At 34.2% G+C, this 21,601-nt stretch overlaps 1 protein-coding gene across 18 annotated transcripts in view; it reads left to right on the forward strand.

Moving 5' to 3' along the window:
- Positions 1 to 4,398: 4,398 nt before the first annotated feature.
- The window catches only part of LOC105340330 (paired box protein Pax-5), a 53,426-nt gene continuing 36,223 nt past the window's right edge, over positions 4,399 to 21,601 (forward strand). For 8 of the 18 annotated variants that reach the window (XM_066067634.1, XM_066067641.1, XM_066067645.1 and 5 more), the window contains exon 1: positions 10,061 to 10,568. In XM_066067634.1, the coding sequence (XP_065923706.1) occupies positions 10,361 to 10,568 (208 nt within the window). In that variant the 5' untranslated portion in view covers positions 10,061 to 10,360. Of the gene's footprint in view, positions 4,569 to 8,819; positions 9,836 to 9,873; positions 10,033 to 10,059; positions 10,569 to 20,324; positions 20,433 to 21,601 lie in introns of those variants that run through there. The other 10 variants (XM_066067637.1, XM_066067643.1, XM_066067648.1 and 7 more) reach the window with 6 other exon arrangements.

The raw sequence follows: 21,601 nt of genomic DNA on the forward strand, positions 1-21,601 counted from the left end.
CTGTGTTATAATTCAAAGTCTGATTACAATGCTTTGTGATAATTCAAAGTCTGATCACAATGCTGTGTGATAATTCCAAGTCTAATCACAATGCTGTGTGATAATTCAAAGTTTTATCACAATGCTGTGTGATAATTCCAAGTCTAATCACAATGTTGTGTGATAATTCAAAGTCTAATCACAATGCTGTGTCATAATTCAAAGTTTAATCGCAATGCTGTGTGATAATTCCAAGTCTAATCACAATGCTGTGTGATAATTCTAATCACAATGCTGTGTGATAATTCCAAGTCTGATCACAATGCTGTGTGATTATTCCAAGTCTGATCACTATGTTTTGTGATAATTCCAAGTCTAATCACTATGTTTTGTGATAATTCCAAGTTTGATCACTATGTTTTGTGATAATCCCAAGTCTAATCACAATGCTGTGTGATAATTTTTAGTGTAATAAAAGTGTAATACTCTCAAGTCTGATAACAATGCTGTGTTTTACTCTCGACTCAAGCCAGATCACATCGCTAGTAATTATCTCAAGACTTAGATGTATAACAGTGTTGTGTGATAATCCAAAGTCTAATCACAATGCTGTATAATAATCTCAATCAAGACTAAAAACAATGCTAAGTGGTAATCTGAAGACTGAAAACAATGCTGTGATATAATCTCAGGACTAATAGCAATGATGTGTGATAATCTCAATTCTGATCACAATGTTTTGGAATGAACAATGTTCATTGATAATTTTACAATGCTGTGTTCTGTTGATTCCAAGATTGATCACTATGCTGTTATAATCTCGTATTAATTTCTATAAATACCGGTTCAATTTTTGTGTAAGAGCAATAAAAAATAAATTTCGTATTACACGACCGCACATAGAGATCAAAATACAGTTTAAAAAAATATTGAAAATAAACAGAAATAAAAAAGCAATGAAATAATAATAAAAAATATATATAGTTATATTATGAAAGGAAAAGATCAATAATCTTAGCATTTAAGAGGAGACAGCATCTGGCGGCACACAAGCCAAATCGAAATAAAACAGCTTCACAATTTTTTAGTGTGCAGTTGTTACAATCTTTAAAAAGTTTGATATGGGTAATCTTGCGATTTGCTTGTTTGTTTTACTTTAAATTTTGAACATTTTTGTTGGGGTGGGGGGGGGGGGGTAGTCAACCAACTGCAAATCCCTCATACCTTTAGTTAAAGGTTTTAAAATATTACCCCCCCCCCCCCCCAAAAAAAAAACAAAAAAAAAAAAACTTTCTTTTATCATGATTTGATTGTTGTAAGCAATTTTTTTCATTAAATGTCAATTTACGTAAATCTATAATGAAAACAACACGTTGGGATAATACTTCTGCGACATGAGTTTGATTTATATGAAACGTTCTTGATACATTAGGAGAAGGCAAATATTCTTAAGAACATCGCATAGATCTAGTACGTTCCCCAGTTGTTCTTTGCACGGGTGAATACAACCACTATTGAAAAAAATTATTTCAATAGTGACTGAGGATGTATTTCATTAAAAGAATTACAACAATAATTTCAAAGCATGTTTGAAAGTCAGTGTATGGTGTTTACTTAACCTGGGGTTGCAGACTTAATTTATATCTCTTGGTTCGAATTGTCTTCAATAAAAAAAATATCAAAGGTAAATTTCAAATAATGAATATATCAAAAACATACATTTATGCATGTGCGATCGAGACTTTCCCCTCAACGTTTCAATTTAGACACATTAAACGCAGACATTTATTCAAATTATTGTCCATTAATAAAATTCTACTTCACTTTTGTTGTGGCTTCTTTTGGACGTAAATGACACATATACCATAAAAACCTGTCTGGCACACTCCGTGTTCATTTATCATCCCAAACTCTGACATTTTGGCCTTGACCTTTTGACACATGGTCAGTCGACTTTTGACCTGATTTTTCGAAATTAACAAAATTTTCTGTATTCCTGAACAAACAATAATACATTGAGACTAATAAATTAAGATCTTAAAATTTTTCCCACTGTATGTAATCATGACCTCTGATTGACCTATATAAAACTATGGACACAGAATTGTCAACTCCGTGATAATGAGGATAAATAATGAAGTATATCCTTATATTGCAATGAAAAGTTTGATATATAATAACAAGTTATCAACGTCTGATAAAATTTGAAGTACTTGTACTATTTTTTATTGGATAAATTAATGTATTCCATAAAAGTGTTATCTTTTAAAAAATGTGTTCGGGAAGAGACTTTGTTAGAATCGCGTCTTTTATATAAAAAAAAAAATGCTCACTTAACACAAATACATGTATGTACGTTATTTATGTTTAATTATATACAATTACAAATAGTTAAAAATATTCATGATATGTCAAACCTTAGATTATTATTTATTTATAAAATTTTATGTTTTCATATCAACCGTCCATAAAATTGAATCTAAGAAATAAAAACCGTGCAATCAAATGGAGACGCGTGCATTGAAATAAACAGATGTTTTACTTCCAATTCTTTTTTTTTTCAAAATAAAAAAAAATAACACACAAACAAAAATAAAATAAGTTTATATACGTCATATGCCAAAGATTATTTGTATTAAACACATAAAAAGCGATTTATTTTACGGAGACAAATTCGCTGTATTTCTGGAGAGACAGGCCCGTCCACTTAATCTGTCAGGCCTAAGAGACTGACGATGTATTCTATACATAATTAAGGGCTAGATGAATGCGTGGATTCATCATATTTGACCACTAGAGGACAGTGGGGGAGCAAGCATGTACGAGGGCCGTGAGATAAGGGGGAGATGAGTACATGTTGGATCATTTTTCATGCTACAACCAAAAAAGCATTTAATTTATTAATTCAACAGCTGTGACTTTCTTCACATGGTCATCGTAAATCAAGGGAGACAACTAAACGAATATAAGGATTTGCATATATGTAAATAATGTGCTAACACTGTGCTGTCAAGTGGTTTCTTTTTATTTCCATTATCTAATGTATACATACAGCTAGTTTCAAACTTAGTATTTTCTATTTCTACATTTTTTAATACATTGTTTATCATAACAGTCAATTTTACTTGATTTAGACAAATATTGGGGTGGAATTTGGGTGGGCAATGCTTAACATTTTGAAATTTACATTCCTCAGTGGGTAAAATTAGCTTTGTATTCGCTTATAAAAAAAATACTCGGTACGTAAGAGTTCGTTAAAAATTGTAATTATAAAAGCGAACTTATGATTGAAATTGGATTAATTGCTGGTTTTTATACATATATTCAATATGTTCTTACATGTATTTTGTTTGGTTTTTTATCCATATCCGAATATCATCTATCTCCATGCTCGGCATGAACAAAGGGGAGCTACTCTAAATACTAGAAAGAGTAGAGCTTACGGCAATGCAACCACTATTTATATAGGCCTAAGCTTTTTCATTAACATTGAATAATAATATGTCTACATTTAAACATGTTGTTTACAAATGTATTGAGAGAGAGAGAGAGAGAGAGAGAGAGAGAGAGAGAGAGAGAGAGAGAGAGAGAGAGTGTGTGTGTGTGTGTTAGTGCAAACCCCCCTTTCTCCCTTTCAATGTTACTGCTTAGTTTCGAGAGAAAAAAAAACTGTGTCGGGTCAAAGGTTAATATTAACGCTTTATCCTGTGGATTATTTTAATTCCTTCGCATTTCATTGTAAAGAGAAGCGGCCCGATTTAACCCGCCGTGTTCATTATAAGAACTTAGATTTGACCATCACAGCGGGGCTCGGAGCAAGGAAATAGCTCGCCGCTTCTCGTTGAACTTTTTATTTTAAAAGAAGACGGAATATGAACACATGTTGTGCATTTGAAAATAAGTGAATTGCTCATTAAGTTTTTTTCTCTCCTCTCTCTCTGGCCGAAATCACAAACAGATGCGCAAGCGCAAAACGGCATGGTCGTGAGAAAACCAATATTTATAAAACTATAAGTAAAAATTATTTTTTCCACAAAATATTGGAATCGACATTTTCCAAATTTAATCCGAAATTCCTGAATACTGAAACAGGCACATAAATGCTGAATACCCCCTTCTCCGAACTTGACGCCATTTTACTCAGTAATGAGTGGTTGAGGTGCTCCTTCAGGCTTTATAATGGAGAGAAGAAAAGTAAACAACACCCTTAATACAATTATGTCAGCCTATTACATTCTCACCCGTCCTATAATTGAATAGTGTGACGAAAACTATCCATAATAACCCGGTACCTGCCATTCAAAGAAAAAAAATCGCTTCTAATTCAAATAAGCATAGCCAGCGGCTTAAACGGCCTTGAGATGTTTCTACAGGTCTTACGGATTAATTTTCTCCATTTCTATAGAGCCGGGTAGAACATGTAAATCTCGCCAGTGAACGGGTCGCTTGGCAGACGACAGTTGCACGCACCACAGACTTTTTTCGGTTCCTTTTCATTGCTCCTCAAAAGAAGTTCCGAATCACTGAAGAGTGCAGCTCTCCGCTTTGTTTGGTCATCTATGACGATTTGGATACGCATCATTTGAAAGGTACGGGATTTTTTTGTTTACATATTATTGAGAGTGATCTATTTTGCCCTCTTCGCAAAAGTGATCGGTTGAGTATTTGGGTTTAACGGTGTGTGAGTGTGTTATGTGTAGTGTATTGTCAACCCTCGCTGGAATGTATTGCAAACTGTGTGCGTGAGTGTATCATCTCAAAACCTGTGTTAAACTTTTGTTCAAGTTTTGAAAAGATACAATTAAGTTTAATGTGGTGTGTGCAGTTATTCGCCAGTCTCCCGGTTTTCGTCCGACTCGATGTATCGTATTTCGTTCTATTCATTTATGCCTGTTCTACCCGCACACTGAATGAAGAATTTTGATGTGAAATATACAGCAGAAGCTCTTATAAACTTCCTATTTCTTCTTTTTTGAAACTAGGAAGCTTAAAGTTTGGTGTTACTTTTTGGATTAGCAGAGATTTGGGTCATTTGTTAAAATTCTTGTAATACTTTTTTTTTTAACAAATTGAGAGTACTGATTGACGTGTAATAGAGCGTTGTTAGGGTGTCATCGGCGGAATGTCGTAATAATACCAATTTAATTAGTCACTTTCCTGTCGAGTATATGCAAAGCCTCTTGTTTGCTTTAATCCCTCCGTAAAAACACTCTCAGAGAGAGAAGAAAGACGTTTACCTCCTTTTTTACTGGAAGAATAAATTTTAGCACCCTCGTGCAATAATCAGTTGTATAGAAATAGACATTAGCAATTATAAACCCCCGTACATATTTTTCCGACAATAAAAGTGTATTTGTTAAGTACCCCGTTTTTGAAAATTAAACTTGAGATGTGTGTGATTTTGTAGATAAGACCTTCGTAAATTTATGGGAATTTTATTCGTCCAGTTTCTCGTTTACATTTGCAGCAATAGACATAAAAACCCGGATTTCAAAGGTAGCCTGGGAATTTCATTACCTCCCAACATCATTAAATCTACCCGTGTTGAATTTTTTTTTCTTCAAAAGTCGGGTACATCACATCTTAAACATATAGCCCTAAGACATGATTTAGAAGTTAAAACCAAATATTTCGGATAATTCTTCCTTCAATATATATGCCGAAGTTCCCAAACAATTAACAAGAACCTCCATTATCCATCCAATTACATCGTCACACGAAGCCAATCGTTAAGTTTGATGAAAGTTTTCTTTTGTCAAAAGAAGTAAAATGAGTCTAATTTAAAAGTCATTTTCATCTGTTTTGCTTAAATTTATGATGTGTCATTTGTGAAAAGTGGCAAAAATTGTAATATATATGGAACCCCATTTCAGAACCCGATCAAGGAAAACGGATGTGTTTTGGGTTGCGTGTATACTAGTCAATGTAAAAACGTTGAATTAGTATGCAATGAAAGCTTTGTGGATTTTTATAAATGCCATTGTTCATCAAAATGTAACCCGTTTTTTCTTCTTAACCCTTATTTACTTTGCAGTCATTTAAACAATAAAATGCTTTCATGTGGAATATGAAGCTGGCGACATTGCAGAAAAATACATAACCCGTGTTGGCGGGTTATGTTTGACATCGTCATGATTATTTCGTGCAGTCCGTGATTTTTCTTAGGTCGCTGTAGGTTTCGACCAATCGATAAACAGGGTGTGCAGATTTTAGTCTGTTTTTTTTCTATAGAGTTATGAATTAACTATTAGTTTCCGTAAGAACTAGAGGGAATCATATTGGGTAGATGTAAATATAAGTATGTAAAATATATTTTAGGTCTGAAACATGAATACCGTTTCTAGTGTGAAATAATCAAATACTTCTGTGTCAAGGTGATGCTATAGTGAAGAATTGATCCGAGTCTCTCGAACACGTTACAAAAGGCGCAAACAGACATATACAGATGCATATGTAGACTTCAGAATCTGTCTATATCTCGTCACATTTTGCAGGGTGAATATTTTTAAGCAATAAAGCTTCAGGTAATCCATAACCAACGGTTTCGAATTTTGCATATCTATCAACAAAATTTTCATTTCTCCATTCCCATTTGGACAGTGCAAGGATAAAAAATTAAGATCAAAGACTGGGAATGCTTTTTGATTTTTGCAAAGCGTTTGTTTTTTAATTGATTTCAAATTTTGACCTGATGAATTATTAAACGGCTTTCCTTGAATTAGCGTGTGAAGTGGGTCGTTCAGTAATAAACATTCTGCTTCGACTTTGGCTGTTTGCTTTGACAAAAAAATTAAACATTAATAGCATTGTTTTTAATTATGATAACTTACTTCAGTTTGAAACTTTTATCATACATGTATATATGTGGAAAAAGTGGAGAAAAATGACTTTATGAAAAGAAACCTAATTTCAAAATATGAAAATAAATTTTCAACACGAGGATCTACTTTTATTTGGACTTTATCTCTCATTACAAGAGTGATTCGAACCATGACCATCTAGTCGATGACAGTGTTGCTTTTACTGCTGTTATTTCTGATTCCCTTAAGGAAATCATGATTCTGTGTTTCCCCTTCATGTTCCTTTGATATTTTCCCATCAGACGTCAGGATTTTTATTTTATTACGGAATTGCTTGGGAGGATTTTTTTTGGACATTAACAAATGACAGACATTTTATTTAGTTTATTAAAAATGTAACACCAGTTCAGACATTCTGGCTTCATTATTTTAAAACATGTATATACTTTTTTAAAATCTAAATTACTGTCGTCTATTTCTGACTTATTCTAGAATCAAACAGGATAGGAAATAAAAATACAGATAACCAGTGAGGAATTCCATCATTGCTTGCGTTCTCTTATAAATGACGTCATCACCCAAAAAGGAACTTTTCATAGATTTGTGTATGAGAGAGAGAGAGAGAGAGAGAGAGAGAGAGAGAGAGAGAGAGAGAGAGAGAGAGAGATTGTATAAATTGTTCATAAGTTAAAATTTAAAGGAATATGCATGTTTATTTATTTTTGTTTTTAAAGTTATATTTAATGTTAATTTTGAAGTTGTATTAAGTATAACTGATTATGAGTCCGTGTTACTGCTAGCTTTGCATACTTTATACCAGTTTAGCTGTAACGAAAGTTCCATTTCGGTCTCATTGTAAAGAAATTATGTCGGCGTAAAAGAAAAACAACAACACAGTTGTTTACTTTGTGTTATTTAATAGTAGACAACACAAAATAACACTTTACGAGGTTTGCAATTCTGGGAGTCCACATCAAAACAAAATACTTTTAAATCCGATCCGAAGCAAAAACAAAAAACAAAACAACCTGTTTATATGTATTTTCTTTAAGAATACTCACATGTGCAAACATTTTTATGTAAATTGCATATTTCATAAATCTGGGTCAAAGATTGCATAATTCACCTACCTAGGTTAGAGTTACCTAAACACACGGGTACGGTATCAAATAGGAAACCGCTCATAGATTCAAAATGGCAATGTATAAGTGAAGGAATATTTAAAGCACCTGTTTGTTTAATGTAAATTAGATCAAGTTTTATGCCCCAAAAAATCAAAACACAACCAACAGTTGATATATATATGTACAGTAGATTAAAATATTTCATCAAGTTACCATTTCCTTCTAGACCGAAATTTTTGAGTTGTTTTCAAAGCATCACCGAAATGTCATGTTGCAGGTTTGGAATTTACCGGGTGGCAGTAAATGTAAAATTCATAACATGACAACTCATGTTGTAAATTTTGTATTTACTGCAACCCGGTAAATTCAAAATTTACAGCCACCCGGTAAATTCAAAATTTACAACATGATAGAAATAACAAGCAGTGTCTTACATCGACAAATATTTACTCAGCAAATCTTAGTGTAAGGTTTAATTGACATTATAAAGGACCCTGACCTTTCAGGGTCACGCTTTTTACCCCAGTTTTGGAGGACCCCAGTAATGAGCTTTGAATAGAAGAAAAAGCCAAACTTCGGTTTCCACATGTCATGGTGTAGTTGTAAGATCTGCTTACTCATGCGTCATATATTACCATACCATGTTTTTTAATAGCTTCTTTCCAAAAATGAATTCATGCATTGTTTAATAAAAAAAAATATACCTTACCGTGCAGATTACCCCCAAAATTTTGAGCGGGGATTCCAAGTTCTTTTTCTTAAAATATTTGAAACCCACATAATGTTGAAAGTTAATAAATAATAAGATAAATTCTATAATCATTTTTAGCTAAGGAAAAGTGACAAGTACAAACTATAAATTTGTAAATGTTCTATAATTCAGGATAAAATGTCACCATCCTTTGTTCAGACTAGACAATTCGTACATTTAGCAGTTTGCAAAAGGGAGCCATTACAAGAGTGTGTCCCTGAACAAAACAATCATAACCTTTTTATTATTTAAGGACCCCAAACTAAAACGAAAACAGTCCTCCTGAGAAGAAAGATTTACCTATTCATATTGGAACTGCCAAGTGGGTTTCAAAGGTGTATTAATGCCCTCTTATACTGCTGTATTACTGCAGGAATAAAGAACAGAAATGCGATATTTGCCTTAGCTGGGTGTACTTCGCTCGGGGTTTATTCTTTATATGCCTACAGTAAATACGAAACGCACGCATATAAAAAAAGAAACTGGTCTCGGTTTTTGTCCAGGTAGATGTGTGTTCCGTCAGATCTTGCCTTTAGGCTCTGTTACAAAGATGGCTGCTTGCATAGATCTTTGTTGATTAGAGATTTTAACCCTCTAAAAATGGGCTTTGCTCGCTGGGACCCTTTAGCTTAGTATTTGATAGTTTTTCTCTTGTTTACTAGTGTAACATTTTTGGTACATGTATGCGAGCTTGAAACCATTAAAAGTCGAAAGGAAAGCAACGAGACAAAGTTTGATACTATCTATAAATGAATTTCTCGATGTTGTTTTTGAAGATTGTCCCATCTGATAGAGAATTTCGGTGACAAATAATCAACCTATCCTTCATCAGGTGCCTCTGATATATCAATCATACAGTCTATTGTCGTCATAACCTTAATTATTATAACGTTTACGGCAGGGAAGATTTGTCATGCAAATCCACGCCCCGTTTTCTTCCTAGCCCTACACCTGGTATCGGGTTTCAGCCATAATATGGATCAGGTAGCTATATTCAGGTGATCACAAACACAAAACCTTAACACATGATCCCCAATGCCTTCTTAAACGAAAAATAAGCATCCACATACCACATAAAATGGCCCTAGTTCTTAAATCTATGTCGCCTGTTAGCGAAACACCACGTCGGTGACGAAGCCATTTAATGGCGGGAAAGACGAGGCCGACCAATCAACTCTCAGGTAAATCTTTAAATATGCATGAAGGTAAAAAAATAGACAAAATCATTACAACGGATTTTGCCAGCTTTGTAAACGTATCGTCCATTTTTTTCATCTTGAACTGGGTGGTTCTGTCTCCTTACCCATTCTGGTTCTGGTTTCGTTCCCTTTTCTTGTTCGTCTGGTCCGACACACGGTTGACTGGACACCATCGACAGGTAGTGTATATACTCTTTATTTTCTTCACGCATGTTTGCTCCGACCTGCGAACCGCTGCGCGGCTTTACATGGTTGCCTTCTGTCAACATTTCTTACGGAAGTTTAACCATGAGAGCAATACAAACTTTTATGAATGATCGGTGTTTATTATGATTCGCTGGAATAACTTCTTTGACACAATTTTTTCACAACTATATCTTTCCAGTGGAATTTACCAGGATCGGACACAGGTGTATCCCAAAAGTTGTTGAATAAGGAAAAACCACTCCGTTGGTGGAAAAACACAAACCGTTCACCGTGGAGGTCTTACAGTGTCACACGGAGAGTATGGAGGCGACCCCAGAGCGGGACCAGACCCCCGAGGATCAGGATGAGACGGTTGCTCAGCCGACCATCATCACCCTGATCCCCGTCGCACAAGAGGAGATCCCAACCATGCCTGAAATGTCCCAACCCAATGAAACCAACAACAACACGATCGTAACAAACGCAGTCGTTATAAATACCGATGGTTCTGCCAAAGTTGTTGGAAAAGGTAAGGACGTGTACTTTTTTTTTTGTTGGCTTCCACGCCTTTTTGGTTCTCACTCAAGCAGCACATCCAAAACATTGGACACCGAGAGAAAGCGAATTAGTGCATGTTGGTTCATTTAATTCCACAATGTGTGTATACATGATTGTGTGTATTCGTGTATGTTTAGCTCCCTCTCTTATAATTTCATTTTTCAATCGAACTTTATTTTTACATGGGACACACGAGAAGGAGCTTGATAATCAATAGACCTATTTCTATCAGTAAATACTTGCGGGTAAAATCGACTAGAAACGTTTGTGCACACACTAGGCCTGCTAACATATTTTCATCATGAAATTAATATAAGCGGACATGCTTGTTCATCAGATTTATGTCAAATATCGCCCAGGGACAAGTGTTATTTTGCCACTTATTACTAGTATGCCACATTTCCATTTCACTACAGTCTCTCAGGCCAAACCAAAACAGATAAATAAATGTCTTACCATCTCAGTTTTTCTGGCTTAAAAATAACATTTCCTCTTTTGAATGTGTGAAAATGAAAACATTCAATCATCCTACAGATATAACAATATGGGAAAGTTCAGCAGTGTCAGTATAGTTATCTTTAAAGTAGATCTTGCTTTGCCTTTTGAGGAAAATGAAGGATATTTTTGTTCTTCTTTCCTCATTTCCATTTGGGCAAGACTTTGTTAGCTTAGTTGAGTTGAACCCGAAAGGTGTCGATTCAATTAAAAACGCTTCGAGGTTCGATGAAAGGGTCTTTTGTATGACATCTTGATACACACCCTTGAGATATTTATAAAATATCGAAACAATTCTCTAATTCTCTCGAATCCTTGGTTTAAATCAAATACCAAAATACCCATTCTTTTGTTTGGCTTTCTTTTTATTGGCGAATTCTCAGCTTGGGGCATGAGGAATAAGAGTAGTACAAGTTTGAATACTTCGCTCAATTGTCAAATTGTCAAATTACTCCCATATGACCGAACGAAGCTAACTCGCCTTAAAAATGGCATCGAAGACAGGTTCTTTTGCTTTCCCTTTACCAGTCATTATCGGGAGTCTTATGGCTTATTATACAATTAGAATACCAGTACCCGGATCCGGACAAAACGATAATTCAAGCCCACCTCACACAATGGGGGATCGTATAACGAAATTTGAACTAGGTAGTGTGGTTTGTTAATGGTTCAAATTATGATCAATATTAAAATAGGGGGACTTTGAGTTGTTAAAAGTGCTGTCTGTAGTACGCTGTGTAACTATTATACAAAAATTGATTAGCTATTACACAAGATTTTAAAACATATCGTAATTTAACCGTTTCTACATTATGCTGTTCCGTGTCTTATTGCAATATTTCACGCAATTTTTGTTGATTTAGAAAACTTTCACAAACATACACATAAACGCAAACAGTATCCATGCTGTGCTGTTTATAGTGAAGAAGTAAGGCAGCCATTACCAGGACATCCAAATTTTCATGTAAAATCTAGATACCAAATACGATAAAAACCATACCCATTATCACCCAGAGTAGAAGGCAAGATAATTAAAGTTCAGATGTTGAACCCGGGCGACTATTACACCTATCACCCAGAAGATGGCGAGCCTTAGGGTAACTGGTTTTCATAGAAAGAAGAGAGTCTATTCATTTGTTATCGGGGTCCATCAAAGTGACCAGTACGAAATGTCCCCTGGCGGAATAGACGATTGTTTGAGATATTTATTTTCCCAATCATTTTGGTGCGTGTATATTGGGTAGCCTGCGTCCGTTCGACGATTAAAATACAGTAAAAACAATCCTCGATTCCGCTATACAAAGACATGTCGGGTAGTTTGCAAAAGATAATTGTTTATTTTTTTCTATTCCACAGTCTATTTTTTTTGTTATCTTTAAGTTCGTGTTTTCGTCTGTTTGAACAACAAATGACGGATATGCATAAGTTCGGATGGGTAATTGGTCGTTTTCTTTTTATCCACACGCTTTTCTGTTGATTGCTTTTTGTAAGGAATTTGACAAAGAGCCCAACACATACCTAGGCCGCATTCACGAAAATGAACAATGAAGTGATCTGAATGAATTATCATAATTAAAGCTCCCATAAATCAGACCGGCGGTATATGAATTTGCTCATAATTTTAGAAAGTTTTTTTTCTTTCTTCTCGCAATTTTATGACTTCGGGCAGGAAAGAAATCATTTAAATCATCCATATATCAGTAATAAAGGCGTCCTAATTGTGGTGTTACCCCCTCGATTCTCTTCTTTAATTTCAACTTATCACACTTTAGAATCTTTTAAGGAAAAACGCACGTTTTTGGGTGGTTTCTCGTTTTTTTTTTTTGCTTGAAAAGCTTTGGAACAACCACAGAGAAGTTTAAGCTTGGTTTTGTGGTCGCATCATATGAAGTTTCGAAGAAATTGTCATTTTTGCAGTGTTTATAAAAAAATGCTTTTCTGAATTGAACCAATGGCATTTTGTCAGTATTTTATCATAATTTTGTGACTAATAATATACAAATTCACATTAGTTTTTATCATATTCACATGAAAATCGTTTTGATTGGACGATAGGTTTTTAGGAATGGTTCACATGTTTCTCAGATCTGCATTTCAATAGTTGAGAAGAGTCGCCAATGATCACACATTTACATATAGATGCCACCAATATTGTTCTTGTAGACAAGGCTTTGTTGAATGGATACAAAATCAATCATAAACATTGCCTTTAATCTACATTCTGACAGATGGTGTGTTTTAATTTCTAATCATAGTTCTATGAACATTACAAATGCAAATAGACGCTTAATACACAAAAATGGATCAATGTTACTCCATGCTTTTGATATGTAATTTTTTGCATTTTGCATTTACTTCAAAGAGATTATTAACAACACAAAAATCTGGCCTGCACTTTTGTGTAAACTTTTACCTTACAGCATAATTGCTGATATTAAAAGAGAGAACAAAATGTGGCAGTAAAAGATCCTCACATGTACTTAGTTTACTTGTAAATTTCTGATTAGTCATGTCAAATAATTTAAATAAACATGTATTTTTGTTGACATCTCTTTGACGAAACAGAGAAAATTTTATTTTTAGTTTTTACTTCATCATTATAGAGACATACACCGCCTGGTCTCACAAACCTAGGCTTAAAGTTCCTCCATAATTCTCCTCATATATCCTTTTAATTTCCCCCCATAGGTTTTGAAAAAAAAATATTTCTAAAGTGTAAATAGCTGCTTCGTATCTGTTTCATCTTTTTAATACACATTTCATGTAAATTGCAGTTTTCCATTTAGATAGGGACGGAAAGAGTGGCTTTAAAGTTCAGCCTCTTTATCGTGTGTCTTATGAAGGAATATTACTCTGATAAATTATTCATTTTTACCGAAAAAGTTATCTAAATTACCAGCTCCTTTTTTAGAAATAAAAATATGTCACAGTTTTCCGTGTGAAAATGCAAGTTGCTTCTGAAGTTCCAATTTTTTAAAAAAACATTATATATTTAATGTTCTTTTGATTAAAGGATTTCACTTTTAACTGAATTTATTGTGAACACCCACTTTAAAAAATAGTAACACCCAATTATTAAATGTTACTCCAATAAATCATAGTCAGTAATAATAAAATAATGTATGTATACACCACTTTCGATGAGTGATCACATATACCCATATTTATACATGAAGTCAGTAAAATGGCACAGCAATGGTTCAGCCATATTGTTTAGAACTGTATATATAGTTTAAGGTCCTTCGTGTTCAAGACATGTTCTTGTTATCAAAATTATATTATTGTTTTTCGAACCCTTAGTATCCCCTAAATTGAATATTATAATTATATATAGCCACTAAAATACTAATGTTCAGCATAGATAAATATTAAAGGACAAGATTAACAGATCGTATGTATGCATGAAAGTTAAATTATAATACTTGTGAGTAAATTTTAATCTGCCACGTGATTCATACAGCTGGCTTTTACTTCCTGTCTACAAAAAACATACCGAGAATTTTACTCAAGATCTAAAAAGCCTTTCAATCAATGTTGGTGTTTTTATTTTGATTTTCAATATCAAAGTACGAATACCTGTCCCAGTTTTAATTATAACTGCTTTAGTTCCGTTACAAACCTTTTTTATATACCCCCCTAATTTTGGTAGAGAGAAGTAGTCTTTCTTATATAACCTACATTTTTGGGATACAGCTTGTATAACTTATTGTATAAATGTGTCCGTTTAAAAAAAACCAGAATTAGCGTTCAAGGTCTCTGCGTGTTGACATTTTTTTTATTGATTTTTTAAAGCAACAATTGATCAATAATTGATACGTTGACTCAATTTTCTTGCATGATATTCTGAAAGTATGTACACAAAGTAACACGTTCTCAACGCGTTAAAAAAAGATAAGCTTAATATAATTAGCTTCTGTAGCCAATGTCTAATTAGTATAGTGATTCTATACTAATAAGTAGGCTATTACTTAAAGATAAAGCCATTTATTACAAATGCAGAGGAAGTTGATTTTAGTTATTCATCCGTTCTCAGGAGCTACAAAAAACATATTTGTCAAATATAGATTTCTATCATAATTATTCCAAATGCACGTATGGCATAGTTAGGTCAGAAATCTCGCCATTGATCCCGCGAGATTTTATGAGATTTGCTACAGCCTTCTGCAAGAAAAGTACAACGAAATTTACTTTACTTAGCCTTTCATCCTTTTTTGTTGAGCGAGTTTTACTCCTAATGAAGCGAATTTTTTTCTGGTTTTAGCTGTGTGATTATTCAATTTGTTTGTTCATTGGGACCAATGTTTTGTTGGCAAGACCACGTATTGTTGGGATAGTATCTGAAGTGAAAACCTTTTGATGACAATGTCAATTTACTTTTGCATATGACTGTCTTTCACACGTCTGTTAAAGATTTTAAATCATTATGCTCTTCGATATTTGCCTGATATCTTCATGATGGTGTGTGATTACAAACATTCTCTGAAGGACTTTGCGTACTATGGTTTCGTAACAAGAATTTGGGTCAACTCTTAATAAAAACGTCTTTTAAGTATTTCTATTTCAAGTTTTGGACGACCATCTTTCACGCAAAACCACATGATGATCCCCTTTAGTAATATTCAACCATCATTGATATTTGAAAGATTATAAAAATACATATTTATAAAAACACTTTTCAGTTGAAATCCAGACACAAGTATCAATACAAACAATTCATGTTAACACAACTTAAAATCTAGTTAAATAAAGATTCAACCTAGATATACTAAAATCCCCTTCCAAAAGAAATATAATTTTCTTAAAAGAAAAAAAAACGGTCGAATAGAAAAATAGATGTCCTGATTTTGTTTATAGATAGATCTCATGGGGACACTAAAAGTACCGCGTACAATAAAATATCTACATGTAAATGTGGCCTTATTTGTAAAGTATAGCATTCTACTTCTTAGAAAGCCCTATTCCATTAATTAGATTTACTTTAATGTATTCACAGACACAGTCTTTATTAGTGATTGATTTATTCAACCACTTTGCACAAAATCTAATTAATATACTTGCAAAGACCTATGAGGATTTGAATTTCGTCTAAGCTGCATATGTTTGCAAATACTTCCTTAGTAAATAAGTAAGATGGATTGCAAACCATTCAAGACAGTGCCTGGCTTTGGAAAAAACAGAATTTGATATTGAAGACAAATGTTCCCCCCTCTGTTACTAAAATTCGAAAAAATTAAAATTAAGGTGGTAAAATGAATTTGGTCTATCGTTTAAAAGTGACAAATAAGCAATAAAATGGTAATAAGATCCTGTGATTTTTTGAAAGCTCAATACATCATCCTGCCTTTTTCTTTGTCCTATTGGGTTTACTGGGACTACAATCATTATAACTTTTTCTTTTTTGGATTTTCTCATATAACACATGTCGCACTGTTTCAGAGCCCCATACGATAAAGTCCGGGTTTCATAAATAATTCAGAAATTCAGAAGAATGGTGTGCCAATTTGATTTTTTTTCCTTTGCAATGTACAATTCGTTTGGGTTAAATCTTGAATTATAATTGCGAGAGATGTGATTGCTAGATTACAGAAGACGAATCCATCATAACCGATCGCAGACACGCAATGGACACGTGTGTTTAGGCACACCAAATGCATGCAATGTGTCTGAGAAGAGTTTGAAACGAAACTTGATTCATTCTAGTGTCTATAGCTTATAAAACCTTATACACTGTACCAGTTTTCAGTTTTATGAACCTTTTTAACACCTTTTGCATAGGGTTTCACGTGAACAGCTACTATTTCACACCATATTAAAATTAATTAATTTTGAATTTGAAAATAATAATGACTAGAATCCCCTCACTATATTTGTATCGTAGTAAATGCAAAGCATCCAAGAAATTGACCTAGTTACATACATAACTATATTTGTCGGGACAGGTGTTTGATTTATATAAAGTGTCCCCAAAGGGATTGTACACGGTTCATCTATATTTGGGATTGGGGTCAGTTGCACGAATGGTATGCATCTTGGGGCCCCCTCTCTATATCCATTAAGGTCGAGTTGACCCAGTATCGGTGCACCGAGTCTAAGTTATGTGGTTTATTTTGGTCGTTACAGTCCCTTGCTTTCCAATAAGTCTTCCTGGGGCTTAGACAGTCGCTGGACCTTATAAGCAAACTTTGGGATTATTGTATGCAAGTCTTCGTTTTAAAAAGAACACCACATTGTTCACGCCTGATATCGATATGCTACTTAAAATATTTGTCTGGAATACACATTCAGACTCGAGTAATTTTTCGAGTATTTAGCTCCATCCAAGTATGACTTTCATTCATAAAACGCCAAGTGTAACGGATTTTGTCATATTTCTGCTGACGTCCCTAGCACCGCTTCGCCGCTCATTCGCTTCCAAACAGTACTTTGGTTATAAGGCGACGGTATTGCCTGTTTTACTCTGGTTCTCCACACACCACCGCAAGAGAGAGAGAGAGATCGTTGGCAGCATAGAAGAGATATTGGACTAATTAATTGCGCCCCTTGTGAAGTGTTTTATGGACAATTTGTCAACACTCAACGCTCCTATATGGAGTGTTTTTGCAAGGATTGTGGAAACCACGAGGTTCTGTGCTAAGTAACAGCAATGGGAAGAATTTCTCGTAATTGCAGGACTTCCTTGCGGAGCGAATTTGGTAATGCCACCAAATCTAACGATTACACATCGGCGGCGGATTTGACAACCCACATTCATTTTTATTCTTTTCAAAGAGCTGTCAACTTTTCTCTTTTTAATTCTACCTGTCTCCAGGTATAGTGTATCAAATAAAAATTCAATATATTCCCTTTTGTTCAAACAGGCCGATGAAAACCCGTTTATTGATAGGTCCTTGGAATGAAGGAGTGCAAATGGTGGAGTCGGGCATTGAAAGGAGGAAAACTGTGACAGTAAATTGAATTTACAAATTTTAATTAGTCCCCCAGAAAAACGCAGCGAGAGTCTCTCCACGAGGTCTGGTGATGAGTACTCTAGCTATGAATGGACCCAATATACCCGGTCTACAACTGTCTTTTCAGCGCCTGTCCGGGGTTCCTCGGGATTATTTCATCGAAAAACTTTACCTGTAACGTCGCCATGGCAACCTCGTATTAACCTTTGTCACTCGCCCAGGGTGCACTAGGTGTGTTAAAAGGTGTATGATCTTCTTCCGATGTGTTGAGCAATTTCAATCTCTTCTTTTTCCATTTGCGTGTGAAGGTGGTCATCTTCTATAGAATTTGAGCGAAAAAAATGGCGGTATCGTTTAACGAAGACCTGTGGTTATTGAATTGGTTTTTGTCAGGTCTCTCTTTGTTGGAGGTCTTGATCTATAAAATAAAGTAGAACTTTCCCCATCCTAGGTGTGGAGTCCATAACTCAATCCCTGTCAATGGTTGTTCAGAGTTTGCTTCGCTATTGTGCTCTGTGTCAAGAATCTCTTATTTTGAAAACGATTTCATTTCCCTTCATTTATGCAAGTATAAAAATTAATACTATTGAAAAAAAATTTCACACCTTGATTTTTTTGGCCAATGTCATTATATCACATAGCTGCAAGCCAAATATGACGAGGAATTAAAAGAGTAACACTCATGTCTAAGTCTTTGTGTGGGGGCAAAATTGTGTGTTTCTAACCGATTGTAAAGGGTCTTAGTTGACTGTAGTAGTGCGTGTTTACTCAATCGGTTTGTTCACAGTTTGTTTGGGCCGGGTTACACTACATCCAAGGTTCTGACATCGTGACAAGCTTACAGAGTGTGGAATTTTTTTCCAGTGGCAACTGTCTTTTATTTTATCCCAAAAGAGTATTTACATTCCAATTTTGTCTTCAATCCATAATCCAAATCTTTTGAATAGGCTAATATTTAGAGTTCGGCTTTATTTTGGTCCCACTAAACAATGAAGCCGAGGCGATTAAAAAGGTTCCACGTAAACAAGATCTGTACATATTTAGCTGCACCTGTGCTAGGATTTTGTTTTCTCCCTTCAAAATAGGGTTGATAAATGCAAAGGGCATCCGAGTACCCGCCATATTGTCGCTGGAATATTTATAACCTGAATAGGAGACCCGTGATAACATCGTAAGCGGTGTTTTTACCATAGGGTTTTATGTTTTTCCTCCAAGATCCATTGTTTAGCATTCACGCCATTTCGGTACCTGATATGTTGGTTAAGTCCGAGGGACAAAATAACGATAAAGCTAGAGTCATCGGGGACCATTTTTACAATTATAAATCTCGCATGCAAAGTAGAAGGTCTATAGAACTGACATTGCTGTGGTTATGTGTGCAATAAATAAGCTTTCACGAAGCACAAAACATAGGACGGTTTTCTTTAAACTTACAATGAAGAATAATAAACCCATCTGGATTGCTTTGAAGTAGTTTTATCGAATTTACGTAAATTAACTATATAGAAATAGAAGTTAATATATTGAGAGAGAGAGAGAGAGAGAGAGAGAGAGAGAGAGATGTTTTGTTTTGATACAGAACTACTCAGGAATGACAAGTGACACATACAAACATTACCTCACAGAGTTTTGTCACCTGTGTGTTCAAGTCGTTTGTTTTTTGCTATTATTCATGTCTGTTTTGCAATGCATATCTTTATCTCTCAAAGTTCACGGAATCTGAATATCATTATTACATGAAAAGGAAATTTTGTCATTTCATTTTTTTTTATTGTGGATGTATGGGGGAATTCCAAGAATCGTGAGGAGGTGGCGTAAAATTAAAACAAAGGAATATTAGAAAATGAAAAATGGCTTCCATTTTGGGAACAAGTTTTATATTTTAATCATTGCGACATTTCCGTAAAATCTGTCAAAAGGAACTTATGGGGAAATCAAAACAATATCTTTTAACGTTATGTAATAGTCAACATGACACACTTAGAATTTTATATTTTTATAATATTTCAGATTTAAGAATTTTAATTTCAAATTAAAATTTCAAATTAAAATTGGCAAGAAAATATGTATCGAATCTCGGTTTTATGACTTGATTTACTTTGTGCCTGCTTTGGAATGTCTCTATGAACTTATCTTGTAAGCGGTACATTGTGGAAATGACAAGATAATAACTGGAGGCGATGAAATGACCACGTAACACAAACAATTCGATAGTTATCTCCCCTGGAACTGTAAATTTTGCTTTTTCGACAAACATGTTCGACATTCTTCAATTTCCCTTGATTGCTGTCACGTATTTATTGTTAGTAAGATTTATTATTCCATTACGTGGTGGAAGTGTAAAATGGTCTCTGAATTAATGCCTCCCATGGAAAACCATGTCGATTTTAATGGTAAGGGATTTGTCTGTTTTTTTAATAACTTATTTTTCTCTCTATTAATTGATATTAATTGAAATTTATTGTAAACGCGAAGTTAAATGGTAGCCAGTGAAAATGAAAACATTCAGATCGGTTTTCTATGAAATACAATTATGAAAAGAAAATTAAGATTATAATTTTTGAGCTTTGTCCGAGTTATTAAGAAGTTATAATGAAAGTACTTTTCTGAAGGTGTTTTTCCGCGGAGATTTGGGTGTTGTGATTAAGATAAAAAAAATACCATGGCGTGTTGTGGGAGATATTGTGAATTGTGGGAATAATCGGCTTATTACCTCCCTTACACCGGGACAAAAAAAGTCTGATCATTTTCGAGTTCGCCCAGCATTGAAACACCAGTGCACCATACAGAGATTTCATAGAGTCTGCGACGTTCGGGGGAATTAAAACTCTGCTTTTGGAAATTGAAATACGGATTATGAACCTTGTATTAAGAAAAAAAGAAGATAAATATAATGCCGGAATTAAGTTTGACACGATTTAATTTATACCTGTCAATTCTCAATTAGAAGTCATGATATTAAAGCTTGGGACTTCTCTCATATTTGCTCGTCATAGAAATAATTCACCTCCAACATACACTTTATATTGTCTACTTTAAAACTTAAAAAACTTAAAAAACTTTGTTTATTTATAAATGAAATTGTTGAATCAGTCTGTCCTCCTTGAACATTTGTACTTTTTTCTCACATTTTTTTCTCTCTCTAATTTGTACTGTACATGTACCTCTGACTCTATACCTACACTTGTAAATATATATATATATATGTGTACCTCATGTACCGTCATGTTGACGGTTTGAGTGAAATAAATTGAATTGAATTGAATAAAATAAAATAAAAATAATATAATTACGTAGAGAAGAAAACCAGGTTCATTCAGAATTGTATGCTTTTGAGTTGTTGGATAAATGATTTTTATTATAGTTTTGAAAGTATAATTATAAATCTAGGCCTTTCAAACAAATCTCGAATCTCGCTATAAAAAGAGGGCTGGGGGAATATGACATTTACGTGAAAAACACTGGACCACCGGCATACTCGGCTAATGTATCTATTCATCACGTTTGGGTCGCTTTTAATGCCTTTTTTAGATGGGTCACATATAGATAAAAACCTGTTTGT

The sequence above is a fragment of the Magallana gigas genome, chromosome 7, assembly GCF_963853765.1.
Source record: "Magallana gigas chromosome 7, xbMagGiga1.1, whole genome shotgun sequence".
Taxonomy (NCBI): Eukaryota; Metazoa; Mollusca; class Bivalvia; order Ostreida; family Ostreidae; genus Magallana; species Magallana gigas.